Consider the following 15263-nt stretch of genomic DNA (forward strand, 5'->3'; position numbering starts at 1 on the left):
AAAAAGATTAGTAAGACTGATGAACTATGAGTGACGAACAGACCGAGATAAGCCACTGTCAGGAAGGAAAATGAAGACAGACTCATGGCTGTTGAAGACGACCCTGAACAGCTCTGTGCCAGTCAACACAAAATCGAGCTGAAACAGAAAAATCCCCAAAACAGACACAAAAATAAATAGAAGAAAATCTACAGTCCTGTAACTAGTAAAGAAATTGAACTCCTGATTAAAAATTAAAAACTTTTCCTCAAAGACCACTCTAGGCCCAGCTGGATTCTCCAGTGAATTTTCCTAAGCACTTAAGGCAGAAATAACACAAATCTCACAAACTCTTCTAGAAAATATAAAAAGAAAATATTTCCAACTCATCTCATGAGTCCAGTATGACTGTCGCAGGAGAACCTTATGAGGACATTATAAGAAAGGAAAGTTACAGACCAGTTTCTCTTATAACCACAGCTGTAAAAATCCTAAACAACATACTTCTCAAATTGAATCCAACGATAGACAAAAGGAAAGCACATCATGACCAAGCTGTGTCTACACCATGTTGACCATGAAATGATGGAATCACACCAGGATGAGGGAGAATCTGTGAAAACCGCACAGGGGTGTACCCCACAACACAGCAAGCCCACTCCTAAGTCCATGTTCCATGAGAAATGCATACCTCTGTGCCCCAAAAGACAAGCATACAAGTGTTCACAGCAGAACGATTCATGACAAGCACAAGAATAACCTGTGGCCTCTGCACTCCAGACATGCCGACAGCACGAGAAGGGTAAACTGCCGCTCCACCAGCTGCCTGCTCAGCCTCACGAGCATGAGGCCGAGAGGAGGCAGCCAGACCTGGGAGCCCCACTGTAGGATTCCACTTGTGCAGGATCCAAGTGGCTCCAAGAGACCTAGGAGGGGAGCTTCTGGAAACGTGTGTTTGCCTGATGAGGTCACACAAGTGTCCATGTCATGATGACTCGTCTGGCGAAACATGCAGGATCTGTGCACTTCTCTGTGCAAGTACCAGACGTCAATGGGAAAGGTTTATTTAAAAACTATTTAGGAGCCGGCCCAGTGGCATAGCAATTAAGTTTGTGCGCTCCACTTCAAGTTCCCAAGGTTCACAGGTTCAAATCCTGGCCACAGACCTACGCACTGCTCATCAAGCCATGCTGTGTATCAAGCCAAGCCACATATGTGGGCAGCGTCTCACATAGAAAACAGAGGAAGATTGGCACAGATGTTGGCTCAGGGACAGTCTTCCTCACCAACTAAATAAATAAATGAAAACTACTATTCATCTGGACATAGGTGGAGTTGGGGGTACGTATCTTTTTTTTAACATTAAGATGTGAACAATTATTTGTTTTTGTGTTATAACTGTGCTACCTGAGCCCCCAGCACATATTGACACATCACAGGGATTCAGGAGCATAAGTGAGTTTTACTCCATGGAGTCCCCTGGCTGTGAGCAGCCTCCCACGCCAGCATCTAAGCTAGAGAACAGCCTGGTCTCAGTGCCAAGCTTGGCAGTGCCTGAGCTGGTGGTCCCCGTGGCTGAGTGACCTCATGTCTCTGCCAAGGCCACCCCTACCTGATCTCCTCCGGCCTGTGGTCCGGGAAGTGTTTGTGGAAAACTTTCAGCGCCTGCATCACGGCCGAGGTGCACTCCACATACGTATAGTCAATCATGATGTCCCCTGGGAGAGGGAAGCAAGGATCAAGGTGCGTGAGCTTCACCTTGCCCACCGAATTTGGCAGGTCAGGCCAAATCATGATGAACAAGAGGGCCATAATGTGCAGAGGCTGTACGACACATTGAGAGCCTGACCGTCCTCCATAGGAAACCAGGAAGGTATCACCATGGGACTGCTGGGCCAATGGGAGGGTGAAGGAGAGGCGCACAGCAGAGCAGCACCCCACCCTAAAAAGCCCTCCACGGGAATATGTTTGACAGCTATAGGAGCAAGACAAATGGGGCCCCGGGTGGAGGGGTGCAGGAGCACACAAAGGCAGACCAGGGTAAAGAACCTGACTTTGCAGACCAGAGTCATGACATACAGTGTAAAGGACACAAGGCCAGTGGGTCCCCCCGACACCTCCCTGCGAGGTACCCTGGGCTGCATGAGGAAGGCTCAGAAGACAGGGCAGCCTCCACAGAGGACAGAGCTGGAGCCGGCCCAGGCTCAGACCGGAGATCCAGGTGTGAATCCCACCAAATCCTTCACCAACCACAGCTTTTCCATCCACAACCAGGAAATACTACCACTACCCATGGAAGTCAAGGAGCACAGAAGTCTCCGGCGCTTGGGAGCTCCTTAAAGGATCTGCCATCACCTGCTAGTGTCTTTGTTGGCACTGCCCCCAGCCAGGGGAAAGAACTCAGGGCTCTGGGTCTATGCACCACATACTGCCCGACCACTCACCAAAAACCTCCGAGGGGTTCAGCAGCTCCAGCAAGAACCCCCCACGCTTGGTCTCGTAGGTGGCAAACCCTCCATCGGGATTTCTCATGCTCAGCAACTAAAACCAGAGAGAGAACATCCAGAGAACTGAGCATGTGTGGGAGCCCCCATGCTGTGGAGCTTGCTAGAAGCACCCCAAGGCTAAGAACCAATGGGACAGGAATGGGGAACAGGGAGCTGGTTTTCATGTTAAGCCAAGACCCTTGGGTGCCCAGAAAGTGGACTGCAACCATTATCAATTGGTACTCCATGAGTGACCATCTGGAACACACGCTACTCGTGCATGCTTGCACATTTATAAATCATGTAAGTACTGTCGAACTATATGACCTCCATTATAAAACATTCGCAAAAACTGGATGTGCTAAAAGGATTTTGCAGAAAAACAAACAGAAGTTCTCATCTTTTCTTCAGGCAGCCAGCGGAGACTGCCAGCCCTCCCCAGGAAGGCCCATGGAGAGTGACCAGGTCTGCGAACCTTTGGAACCAGAGAGAAAACTCGGGAGCTGCAGCAGTCACCCCTTGGCCAGAGTCTATCCTGGGCCCTCCCCACCCCAGGGGCTCTCCCCACCCCCAGGGCTGCCGGCTTGCACACCCATCAGGGAAGCACAGGGCTTGTGTACGCACTCACACAGGGCCTCCTGCTGGCCCAGCACAGTTCACAGTTCTCCAAACAGGTGCCATCAGAGGACAGGCCCCCCTCTGCCCAACTCGGAGCATTTGCCCAGAGCCCGTGGGCAGTAGAGGCAAGTGCACACCTCCCAGGCAGCGCTAACGAGACCTGAGGGTTTGTGGTGGGGTGGCTGGGATTTCTGCATGTACAGCACCCTCAGTGCCCAGGACCAGAGCCCCTTGCCCAGCAGCCTCACCACAGCGACAGCATCAAAGAGCTGCTCTCGTTGGACATGCTCAGTGACAAAGGGACACTTTTCCTGCAGGAGAAGGATGGACTTCAAAGCCTCAGCTGTGCAGTCAGCAACAATCCAGCCACAATCCAGCGTGCTGAAGGGGAAACCACCCTGGAAGGTGAGGGACCTGTAACTGCTAGGGCAGAGGGCCAAGCCCACATCCTGGTCTTCAGTCGACCCAAGACCCAAGGCCACGGCACCTTCTTCACTCGTGCAGGGCCACAGTTCGGGCAGAGGCCCGTCCACCATGAAGGTGTGACCACAGCCCCAAGCCACACACATGCGGACAGGCCTCCGGTTTCTAGCACAAAGACCCCCACAGGGCTACAGCCTCTACCCATCACCACCTTTAGACTCCACTGCAGGGTGGGCACAGGAAAGGTCCACAGGCCCCCTCCTGACCCACTGTGAGAACGCAGCCATGGCTGTGTCCACACTCTCACGCACAATGGAGGAGGAGCTGCCGTTTCTTCCCTTTGCCCGGCCCCCTGTCACTCTAATTTTAAGTTCTTATAGCTTATTTAACATCTGTCCATGTTGCTGTCTGATCTGTCTGCGAGGCAGACACATGTGTGCACACAGCATGTGATGTGGCTGCATGCAGAAGCCCCACACGGCTCAGCTACCTCATTCGTACACAATTCCTCAGTTGGGGATATCTTGGGGACATTGGTGGAACCCCACACCGTGTGTCTACCAGAATAGGAAGCCCCAAGAAGCCAAGGGAAGAGCCTCCTCGAAGGCAAGGCCCAGCTAACTGGGGCAGGTGGGGTTGGCCTGCGGTACCTTGTTCATCTGGCGATAATACTTCTGGTAGTTGGGGGGGTTGTCTGGGATCTAGGCAGCATCCAAGAGGCACATGTGGGAAGTAAGAGGAGAGAATACGTCACTACTGTACACAGACATCAGTGCAGGGAGGGGCCAGCACAGCAGGATGTGGGGGACACAGTGCTGCTACCGTCTCACCCGCCATCAGTGCCAGAAGAGACCCTCAAGGCATCACCCATGCAGCCCACCACCCACAGCCCCCACCCACTGCAGGGGAAACACGACCAGGGCTCACCCTGAGCTGGAGAGGGCAGGGTGAGGGGGCAGAGGGCGGACGCAGGGAGGAGACACCCCTGCCAGTGGGAGGTCTCCCTCAGAATCCCACCCTGCCTCCAGGGATAAGACAGACTCAGCCTCACCTGTGAGATCCGGAGAAACTCATGTGCCTTCTGCAGGCAGGATGAAAACTCGGGCCTGTGTTGTGCACCTGCCTGGAAGAGAGAACAGAGGCTGAGGTGCTCCCTGGCACAAGCCTGCATGGGTGAACTGGCTCCCAGATGATCCTGGTGACATCTTGCCACCATTGGGAACCAGGAGTAAACCCACCCAAGTCTTGGGGTGTTTGGGTTTCTGCCAACAAGTCCAAAAGACATGATGGAGAAATGAAGTGAGCAGAAGACATAGTCCACCCCACACCTGCCCCAACCAGTGCCCAGAGGTGCCTGCCCATGTAAGGCAGGCACTCACCAAGCACAGACCCCTCCTCAGGGCTCTCCAGAATCCCACCAACCTCATTCCCACCAGCATAAAAATACATTCTCACTCCTCTCTAGTATGTACTCAGAAGTATTTGTAACAAGCAGCGTGAGTACTGAAAGGAGCCTGGAGCCCACTCCCCCTTCTGAAAACCCCACTGTCCTGCCTCCTTGGGAATAGCCTTCACAAGGCTCCCTGCTCCTGAAGCCTCTAAGCCAGCCCACCACCCACAGCTGCCGGTGGGACCGCTGCCTCGGTGGGACTATTGCCAGAGGCCTCAGAGCCCAGGTAAGCGAAGAGTCAGGGTCCACATTGCCAGGTCTGTGCTGGGTGCAGGGTGAACACACAACAAGGTCAGCTGGAGGCTCAGGAACCAGGAAACAGAGCCACGTACCTCCAGCATTGCCTGGATGGCGAATGCTGTGTCCCAGACCTGGGAGCCGTTAGTGCCCTGTATGGAAAGAATGAGTCATTACAGCATCTGCTGCAGCATCCTCCCACCCACCCACTGCCTCCTGGGATCTGACAGGAGCATGGGACACCGAGAAGGGGTCTAGGGGCTCCCGCCAGCTCCTGCAAAGAGATGGGAGCCCAGGTGACTCCTGAGCCCAGGCTCTGGGCTCTGTGTACTCCGCAAAGCCCTCGAGGGCCTGAGAGGGGTTGGTCCTACAGGTGGACGCAGGTCAGACAGCCCCATCTGCCTTTACTAACCCTAACCCTAAGCAGCCAAGACAGGACTCAGGGCACTTCTAGGATTTGTACGACTACCACTTGTGGCCTCTACTGCCCACACCCACTGACAGCCTTGCGCCCCAGTCACAGTGGCAACCAGAAACACCCCCAGCTTCCAAGGACACTTAAAGGTGGTTGGGCCTGGCTGACGCCTTGACAAGGCTAGGAAGGCCCCCCTCAAATCCCACCCTGGGAGCCTGGTTCATTGGTCAACACTCTAGTCCCATCAGAACAGCAGAGGCCAAACCCCAGTGAGGTAGAGCTGGACAGTGACAGACATGCAGATGATGGGGATGGGGCACAGACCACCCAGCAGCATTAAGGGGGCACCAGACATCATGGCCTTGCAGGACCACATGTGGGAAGAACACACAGCCTAGCCAAAAGAAACCTGACCCAGATCAAGCCTCAGGGTCTAACCACCAGTTTGCAGAAAATACAGGGCCCAGAGGAAGCAACTAGTCAGATCCAAATAGACACCTGAGGGAGAAATCATCCAGGAAGGAAGGGCGCTCAGGGGACAGCTGGGCCTGCCCCAAAGGGCCCAGTGGCCTGTGTGACCTGAGGACATTGCTGGAGGCTCTGCATTTGCACATTGAGCCAGGTGAGTGACAGCAAACCCCCACAGGTTGGCCCTACGGCTTCCAGGCTTGCTGCCCCCAGGGCCCCTGTAGCCAGGACCGTCCTGTGATCTGGCACCCCCACCCTCAGGGTCACACACAGGAAATAAGCCAGGGTGGGGGGTGACGGTACCAGAACATCATCTCCAACATCAGAATGCTGGGAATTAGCCAAACAGTACAAAGTCGTGGAAGAGCCTATGTGGAGAACGATAATGTGGGACTGCATCTCAGAACTGGGGGATGCAGGCCACGAGCCCTTAAAGGCGGGTGGCTCCGCAGGTGCTCGGCTCAGGGGCCACAGAGGGCATGGGTTCTCCTCCCACCCAAAGCCTCCTGCCCTCTGCTGGACAGGTGCAGTGTGCGAGCCCTGAGGTCAGCTGTCCTGCAGCAGAACTGGGCTGGCCGAGCAAGAATCACTGTGTGACATGCGTCCCCTCCTGACCCGCAACTCTGAACTGCTTTGGTTTACAGACTGCTCCACTCCCACAGGGTAACTGCAGACCCTCAGCTCCTCTATGACCCCTCTGGGGCTTCTTGGAATCCCTACCAGATGGCACACACCCAGAAGAAGCCCAGGGGTGCCCACTCAGGTGCAGGACTGAGGGGACTTGCAACTGCCCACCTCACATGGCCAGAACTTGCAAGGACTGATCTTTGAATCTTAAGCCCCAAAGCAGGAATGGTAGCAAGGGAAGCCCCAAAGCAGGAATGGCGCCGAGGCCCTGCCGTGCTTACCTGCATTTTCATGCCGTCAAGGCCCAGCCTACAAGGATGAGAAAAGCCCATGTCAGGCAGCAATGGGCAAAGAGCTGAGGTCAGGCAGCTGCCCACAGCCCACATCTGGGAGAGCAGCCTGCTAACTGCTGTGGGTGCATCGCACGGCTTCCCTGAGCTCACATTCAACAGGGGTCTGAGACTCGAGGAGGCTCCTCTGTAGCCAGCAGAGGGAAGAGGACCTCCCTTAAACACAGGACTCCCTGCTGTGCACCACACTTGTCCTCTGTGGTCCCTCTGCAACAAGGAGCCCCACCTTCAGGGCAGAATCCATACTGACAGGCTCTCCTTGTCAATAGGTCTTCCTGACATTCACCTGAACCTGTCCCCATCCACCCACAGGCTTCCTAGTTCTACCTTCCGGAACCACCCAAAGTTTCTGCTAGGTGGCAAATCTTTCAATTCAAAGACAACCCTCATCCACAAACCCTAAAGCTGCTGGTTCCAAGTGTGACTCAAGACCCCACGGCACCCTCGCCTGGGAAGGCCCTCACACATGTCTGCACTCAGCTCTCAGCCACATCTGTCAGGGACCAAATACGACGCTCACCAGCCGGGCCCTTCCCAGTTGCCCTCACCAGAGGTAATCGCAGATTCTGGAGACGTGCTCCTGAAAGGCGGGGGAGGCCGGCCCATCCACCGTCCAGCGCACAAGCATGTTGATGGTTTTTGAGATCTGCAGGAGACACGGGCCTGTCAGGGCTCGGCTCCAGACCTGCAGCGGCTCCCAGGTGGGAGGGACGCAGCCCAGTCCACCGAGGTCCCAGCACAGCCTTGCTCTGGGCCAGTGGCCTTCTGCTCAAACCCGCATTTCCCGAGCACTTGCTGCTTGCTTCCAGGTCTTGAAAGCAACAGACGGAGACACAGTCATGCCCCAGGAGATGTGGTCTCCCTCTCAGGGAGGCAGGGGGGGCCGAAGCGCCTACACACAGGAGGGAGTGGGCACTGCAGCAGGAAGAAGGCAGGGCGTCCCATAAGATGCAACATGAGCCGAGTCAGCTGCTGACCAAGCAGAACCCCCATGAGGGTGATGGGCTAGGCTAGGGGCCCCGGGGGGCACATGTGGGGAGTGGTGCATCCTGAGCTGCCTTAGCAAACTCTGGGGTCTAGGGATAGGACCATCTGAGGGACCCAGGAGAGATGGGGGACAAGTCCTATGTGGTAGGCACTGCCACTCAGAGCAGAATGTGCTAAAGGTCTACATCTTCTATTTTGAGATCTCTTAAGTCATGATCCAAAAACTGCATTTCTAACTTAAGTCAGACGTGCTTTATAAAAGGTTAAAGTGAATCCCCCACAGAACCACGTTGCTGCTAAAAGGAAAGCAACTGGCTGCTCTGTGAGACATCAGGGTTTACCACCCGCTGGGGTCACATGAGAGCCAGAGAACAGGTAGGGGCAAGGCTGGGAGTGGGGCTCGGTGACACTCCACCAACTGGGTTCACCCAGAGAACCTGAAGGCTAATCCAGCACAGCACGGAGGCCAGTCACAGCCTACCTGGGAGCTCACTATAACTCTGCCTCTTGCACTGGTGACCCCATGACTGTGAGCTGGCCTCCCCCACCCTGTGCCAGCCAGTGGGCACCTGGCCTCTGGGCCTTCCATCCTAGGTCCTCACTCCACCCAGGAGCTGCAGTTGGGTGCCCACCCCAGGCCCAGATACCCAGTGGGCAGCGGGCACTGACCGGACCAATGCTGATGCACTTTGTGAAGCGGTCGTCGGCCACGATATGCTCATACAGTGTCTGGATGGCCCGCTGCCGCAAGCTGGCACTGTGATGGCGCTCATACAGGTTGAGGAATGCTGCAAGGTCAAGGGTGTCAGAGGCAGTGGGCACAGACAGGAGCTCCTGGCATCAGCCAGGCCTAGGCACAGACCTGACAGCACAGCACTCCACACAGGGCAGTATCTGGGCCCTTCCAGCCTGCCCTGCTCTGCTCTTCCTTCCTCTGTCCTCCACTGGCCCCCTCACACCGAAATGTGCAGCCTGCTTCTCCCCGACATCCTAGACTGGGCCTCATGGGGTCCTGCCCCTTCCCTCCCCTAGGGAAGGAATGACTGGCACCTCCAAGGCCCTCAGCTCAGAATCCTCTTGTCAGGGAGCCCAAGCCCAAGGCTTACTCAAAGGGCAAGGACAGGGCAGACCTGCTGGACATGAGGCACACACGGCCAGAACCCCTTGTCACCACAGGACCCAAATGACAGCCCCTCAGAAAGCACCCACCATACACCACACGGAGCAGCCAGCTGTGCGGTGTGTACAGTTCATCAGGGGCCACGTTGTTCCTCTGCGCCGGCCAGTCGATGCTGGCATAGTCCTCCACGTAGAGCTCCTGCAGGGCAGCAGTGCCTCAGCCACGGTCTGCCCAAAGCTGTTCTCCTCCATCTGCCTCTCCTCCTTCCCAAGGGGACACCCAAATGAACATCCTACACCCCAACCCCATCTCAGGGCCTGCTTCCTGGAGAGACACTATGGGCCAGGATTCTGCTCACAGGTGCCCTGCGCCCTTCCAAGACACTGGAGGACAGCTGCGGCTCATCCTGCCACACAAGCCCCTCAGGTAATTAGGGGACAGGACAGGGGAGGCTCCACCCTAACTCCAGGGGACTCAGCTCTGCAGACCTCAGGTATGTGGGCCTGTGTAGTCAGACTGGAGGGTGACCCCAGGCCCAGGGATGCTCACCTGGCGGAGGCTCTGAACCAGTGGGTCCTCCTCAGCACTCAGCCGGGTGGCGTAGCAATAGCTCATGGGCAGGTAGACCTGCCGGCAGTGGCACCAGAGGGTGGAGGGATGTGCAGGTGCCCACTCAGGAAACAGCCTGGGGGGACAGCGCATCAGCAGGCAACCCCGGGCCCCCACATTGCCACTGCTGCAGCCCCAGGCCCTTCTAAGCGTGGACACAGGGTGGACGGCTATTCTTGGACTAAGTCGGCACAGATGCCAGCGCTTCACAGCCATGCTCCTGTGGGTGCAGTCAAACCCTCCTAGGGCACTCTGCAGAGAGCTGACAACTCCTCCTCCTGGTTCAGCCAGATGCATCCCAAAACCAGGACACCTAGCTCCTAGATGCTCAGGATTGTCTGTGAGTTTCTCAATTGTGACACACGGACCACAGTAACATAAAACCTTGCTAATGGGGAAACGGAAGCTCTGGTCGATCTTTGCAACTTTTCTGGAAAAGATAAACTATTCCAGAATAAAGTTTATCCAAAAACCTTTAGGACTGTCGCATCTTCCCAAGGCCTGAGTCTTGGATGGTTCCAGCCGCCCATTCGGTGCAATGGGGGTACTATTTCCACCCTGTCCCTTCAGCCTCCTGTCCTCATGTATGAGGGCATTGGGAGACTGCAGAGAGCTGACTGCACCTTCCCAGCTCCCAATCGTGAGTCAGGCAGATACCCAGCAGCCCCCACTACCACCACTTCCCTCAATGTCCTGAGGGCTCCTCCACTCACTTTAAAGGGTGTTTTTTACATTTTGGGGTAATATTTCCAGCTTTTCTGCAGCTGGAGTGGATCTGGGTCTGGTTCTCCATCCTGCACACCTGCCCTTCACCCTCTAACTCAACCCCCTCCAAAACTACTCCAGGATCAGCGGAGCTCTAGTTACCTCGAAACCCAGCAGTGCCAGGGCCCCACCGTGTGGGGGACACAGACAACACAGTCCTCCCTGACACCAGACACCAGCCTAATACACCTAATATATCACCTCCTAGTGACTGCTCAGTGCCTTCCTCTGCCTGCCCCTTACACTCAGGTAGGTCCACGGTCCAGCCGGCAAGCTCACCAGTGAGGAATGCTGGAATGGCCCCATAACCCAACCTCCACCTCTTCCCAAGGGGTCAGTCTTGGTAACAGTGTCCCGCCTCCCCATCTCACCTCGCCATCCCTCTGCCTCTGTCACCACCTCATGGCTGTGGAGGCTTGGCCCTCGGCCCCTTCATCAAGACCCTGCTGTCATCTGCTGAATGGCCCCTTCACCTCATACCACCTTTCCTCCACCAAAGTCACCTTGTAACACAAGGGCTCCCCAACCTCCGTGACAGCTCCCTAGGGGGACTCTGACCCTCTGACCCTGCTCCAGGGGGCAAGCAGGGGCTCTGCCTGAGCTCCATCATGGTTCCAGGGGTCTCACCTCCTGAAGGTGACACTGGGGTACTTATATGTGTATGAATATTTTCTGGGCCTCCTGGATGTCCACAGCTTTCATTAGATATTCACAAAATGTTAAGACACTGGTTATAGGCAACAGACAATAAGGAATTAGTGTTGATTTTGCTGAATATTTAAACAGTATTGTTGTTCTGTTAAAAAGAAGATTCTTATCTTTTAAAGATACACACTGAAGTGTTCACAGGTGAAGTGTGATGTCTGGGATTCACTTTGATAAGGGGAAGGTGAGAGAGCACAGCATACCCCGACTGCTGCACTGCTGAGGGGGCATGGGCTCAGTACCTTCTCTTCTCTGCTTCTACAGATGCTCAAGAGGCCCGTAATCACAAGATGCAAGCACGTCATCTAGGCACCCATTCCCCACACCAGTGATTCTGTAATCAGCCCTGTGGGGCCCCACCCACCTGCCACACAGCTCAAGCCCATGGCGCCTCCCCAATTCCTGCCCAGCTGGGAACCCCTTCTGTCCATCCGTAGGACTCAGCCAAGCAGGGCCTCCACCAGGAACCTAACACCAGCCCACTCCACAGAAAAGACCATCTCTCATCTGTGTAACAGCCAAGTGACCCAGGGCTCCCTCACTCCACTCAGTAAAACAATGGCAACCCAGTCGCCAAATCAACCGTAGAGGGGCAAGCGTACCACATCTCTGGGAACAGGGTGTTGAGGCCTTCCCAGCTGTAAACGTTCAGGACAGCCAGCCAGAACTTGCCCCAGGAGGGGATACCCACAGCACCACCTGCAGGGAGAAAACAGGCCCATAGCATCCGTCTCTAACTGTGAAAACTAGCCCCTTGGGAATCCTGTGTGCCCCTTCTTGCATGAGCTGAAGGCATCCTGCTAAGAATCCTCCAAGCCCCCTGTGAGAAGCAACTTCCAGAGGTGCTCAGACTGCCCAACTCCACAGCCACTGGGAGGAACCGGCAGCTTCCCCAGAACGAGTGTGTCCAGACCCAGGAGAGGCATTAGCAGCCCCTACTCCCCAGGAAGGACCACACGATGGCAGCTACCTGGCAAAGTGAGAGGCCCAGAGGCACACAGCAGCCCACGTCCACATGGGCCTGGAGGTGATGAGAGGAAGTGAGCATGCACACACTAGGCCTTCTCCCTCTCAGGGCCATGCCTAGCTAGCTGCCCCTGAACTGTGTATCCCCACTCAGCAGACAGTCTGGACTCCAACGTGGCTGTCGACAACACTCGTGGTCCCACGATGGAGCCACCCCCAACAGCACCAGTCCCAGCACAGAAACACTGCCCTAGACATGCTTCACAAGGAGGCCTCACCCCAAACCCATGTGTGCGGAAGTCAAAGACTCATGAAGCTACTAGGGAAGTATGGCCCAAACACACTCCTTCACAGGCAAGAAACCAGAAAGCAGCCTTGAGAATTCGGGCCAAGGTGATCAGAAGCTAATGATGAATTCATTACAAGAGCAAAACGTGTGAAAAAGAATGCAGGGTCGCATCAGAATGTGCACCAGGAGGCCTAATCCAGCCTGGGAGGTCAGGAATGATTCCCGAGGAAGTGACATCAAAGGTGCCAGGTAAAGGCTAAGTAGGAATTCCCCAAGGCAGTGGGGTGGAGGGTGGAAGGTGGCATGTCCCAGGCAGACAAAGGTGGGATGTCTGCACATGAAGAGCCCTGAGGTGGGAAGGGGCTTCAAGGAGCTGACAGGAGGACGGATGGTTGGATCGAGGAACATCCACGAGAGGCAGGTGAGTGAGAAAGCACTCAGAGCAGCAGGAACTGTGGAGTCTCCCCAGGGCTGTGATTCACCTCCTTCAAAGCTTACAGGCAAGGGGAGAGGTGCCACCTGCCAGAAGCTCCACAGGGCACAGAGGAGGGCAACTGTGGAGGGTGCGAGCAGAGCTCTGCTGGCTCCTGCTACTCTCGTGTGGCTACTCTCATGTGGCCAAGTTGCCTTCCAGAAAGGTCGCTCCAGGAATACTCCCACAGGCAACATAGTAGCGTGTTGTTTATGTCTTTGCCAATTTGTGAAGCAAACTGAATTATAGAGCTATCTTAATTTGCTTTTTAAAAAATTACTGGTAAGGTTAGATGGTTTCCATCTATTTCTGCTTTGATGAATTCCCTGCTCACGTGTCTCGCCCAGGGTTTAAGTGGAGAGGCATCTTTTTATTTCTCATTTGCAAGAGATGGCGAGGGGACATGGACCCTTTATCTAGCACATACTGTGCAGGGTGTACCTTTCTTGTGAAGAATGTTCCGGGCTCGTACCATGTCAGGATCATCAGGCCCGACACCTAGAATCCTCAGAGACACATAGTTGAGCGCTGTCCCAAACACTGTGGACTTGTCCTCGACATGCCTATGGGAGTGGAGACAGGGTGAGAAAATGACATCTTTCCTTACTTCTAAGAAATCAAGCAATGCTTTCAGTGAAATTTCCTCAGAAAATCAAGAATGCTAAAACATCCTACACTGACATAACATGATAACACAAGAAACATCCAGAACAGCCATTCTCCACAGGAGTTCATGTACCTCTCTTAACAGCTGAGCAGTTCCAAAACTGCCTGTGCAGGACCCGCTTGCCTCCTCTGCTTGCTTTCACACCTGAATCCACACAACTAGTCCCCAGGCAGTGACCCCACTAAGTAAAGCTAATTCATCACTACAGCACAGAGCAAAAAACAGAGGCAATGTGTCAGGGCAGGCAAGACCCTGGGCCCGTCCTAAGGCACAGGTGAGATCTCGAGTCTGCCATGACAAGCTGGCACCCACAGGCCAAAGAGCTGGGGTCCCAAGCTCAAGAGGCCCAACTTGTCAAGGAAGCGAGCAGAGGCTTAGCCATCCTCTGGTGTGGATTTAGCCCACCCAGGAGAGGCCCCACCCTAGTTGTAGGACAAGAAGCACCAAAGCCCACAACCAGGGTGGGTCAGGCAGTTGACCACCTTCAGGGAGGGCCCTGCTCCCAGGGTGAGTTAGATCACAGAAAGGCAGGCTGAGACCTAGGGAGGGCTGCCCAGCCCCAGCTCCACCTGCTGCCACCCAAGTCTAGAACAACTTCCTTCTGCCTTAGTGACAACAGCCAGATGGTTTTCACTGTGCTATGTGGGTCTCAAGGGTCTCTCAACCAGTCACGAAACCCATTTACAACTGAAACCACGGTCCAGAAAATGAGCAGCCTCCTGTTGAGACACCCGGGGAAACCAAGGCCCAGCCTAAGCAGAGCCTCTAGCCCACTTCCCTCCTGTCAGGCTCTCCCCCAATGCCTCAACAGGTGCATCTCCTATATAAGAACACGTGTGTACATGCATGCACACATGTGCAGTGACACGGGGGCAGGCAGACTCACAGGCCCCAGCCACCATCGGGGAGCTGCACCGACCGCAGGTACCGTTCCATCTCTTCTCTATATCCAGCTGGCAGAGGGATGCGTGCCACGTGGCACACGATCAGGAGGCCTGTGTGACAGAAAAGATGTTCCCTGCTGGGAGCAGGCACTCAGCACTGCTGAGCCCAGGCCCCTTTCCTCCTGAGGAAGACTCCATTCAACAGAGAGCTGTCCCAGAGGGTCTCCTTCCCATGGAAACGAGCCTGGGAAGGTTATTCCTCCAAGCCCCATCAAGGACTTTGGGAACAGGGCCCCAGCGAGCAGTAGCAACAGCACATGTGACACTCCCCACACAGGGCGTGCAGAGCCCACCCAGCCACTCCAAGATCCCACAATATTGTCACACCTGCTACAAAAGAAACACCAAAGGGTCACCCCTACATGGGGTGACACTGACTTGTTTATATTTATACTTTTCTGTTTTATAAATTTTTTAATAGCATACGTCACTTTGCAAATGGGGGAGATGGACAACAATTAATATTATCCAATATTGCAACATAAAAATAAATATTATAACCTTCCCTTCCCAGCCAGGCCCTCCTGAGCATGGTGCTCACAGGTTCCCCCCCGACTCTTATACTCCACCTCACCCCTCATCAGCTCCATCAGCCACATGCCCAAGGCACCTGGCACAGGAGGGTCTCAGGGCAGGCCCTGGCCACAACACACTGTAGAACAAATGCCTGACTCTGGCTCAGAGGC

At 54.9% G+C, this 15263-nt stretch overlaps 1 protein-coding gene across 16 annotated transcripts in view; it reads right to left on the reverse strand.

Annotated features, from left to right (window-relative positions):
• Nucleotides 1–15263, reverse strand: part of LSS (lanosterol synthase) — a 31032-nt gene that overhangs the window by 12046 nt on the left and 3723 nt on the right. For 10 of the 16 annotated variants that reach the window (XR_011433052.1, XR_011433053.1, XR_011433054.1 and 7 more), the window contains exons 4-17: nt 14520–14628; nt 13408–13529; nt 11842–11938; nt 9710–9845; nt 9250–9358; nt 8710–8828; nt 7602–7699; nt 6985–7012; nt 5289–5345; nt 4558–4629; nt 4157–4207; nt 3332–3481; nt 2424–2520; nt 1592–1697 (exon numbers count right to left, since the gene is read on the reverse strand). Coding sequence is in view for 6 of the 16 variants with exons in the window: in XM_023630339.2 (XP_023486107.1) it covers nt 1592–1697; nt 2424–2520; nt 3332–3481; nt 4157–4207; nt 4558–4629; nt 5289–5345; nt 6985–7012; nt 7602–7699; nt 8710–8828; nt 9250–9358; nt 9710–9845; nt 11842–11938; nt 13408–13529; nt 14520–14628 (1351 nt within the window). In the remaining 10 variants the exon portion in view is untranslated. The remainder of the gene's footprint in view (nt 1–1591; nt 1698–2423; nt 2521–3331; nt 3482–4156; nt 4208–4557; nt 4630–5288; nt 5346–6984; nt 7013–7601; nt 7700–8709; nt 8829–9249; nt 9359–9709; nt 9846–11841; nt 11939–13407; nt 13530–14519; nt 14629–15263) is intronic. The other 6 variants (XR_011433057.1, XR_011433055.1, XR_011433056.1 and 3 more) reach the window with 1 other exon arrangement.

The sequence above is a fragment of the Equus caballus genome, chromosome 26 (genome assembly GCF_041296265.1).
Source record: "Equus caballus isolate H_3958 breed thoroughbred chromosome 26, TB-T2T, whole genome shotgun sequence".
NCBI lineage: Eukaryota > Metazoa > Chordata > Mammalia > Perissodactyla > Equidae > Equus > Equus caballus.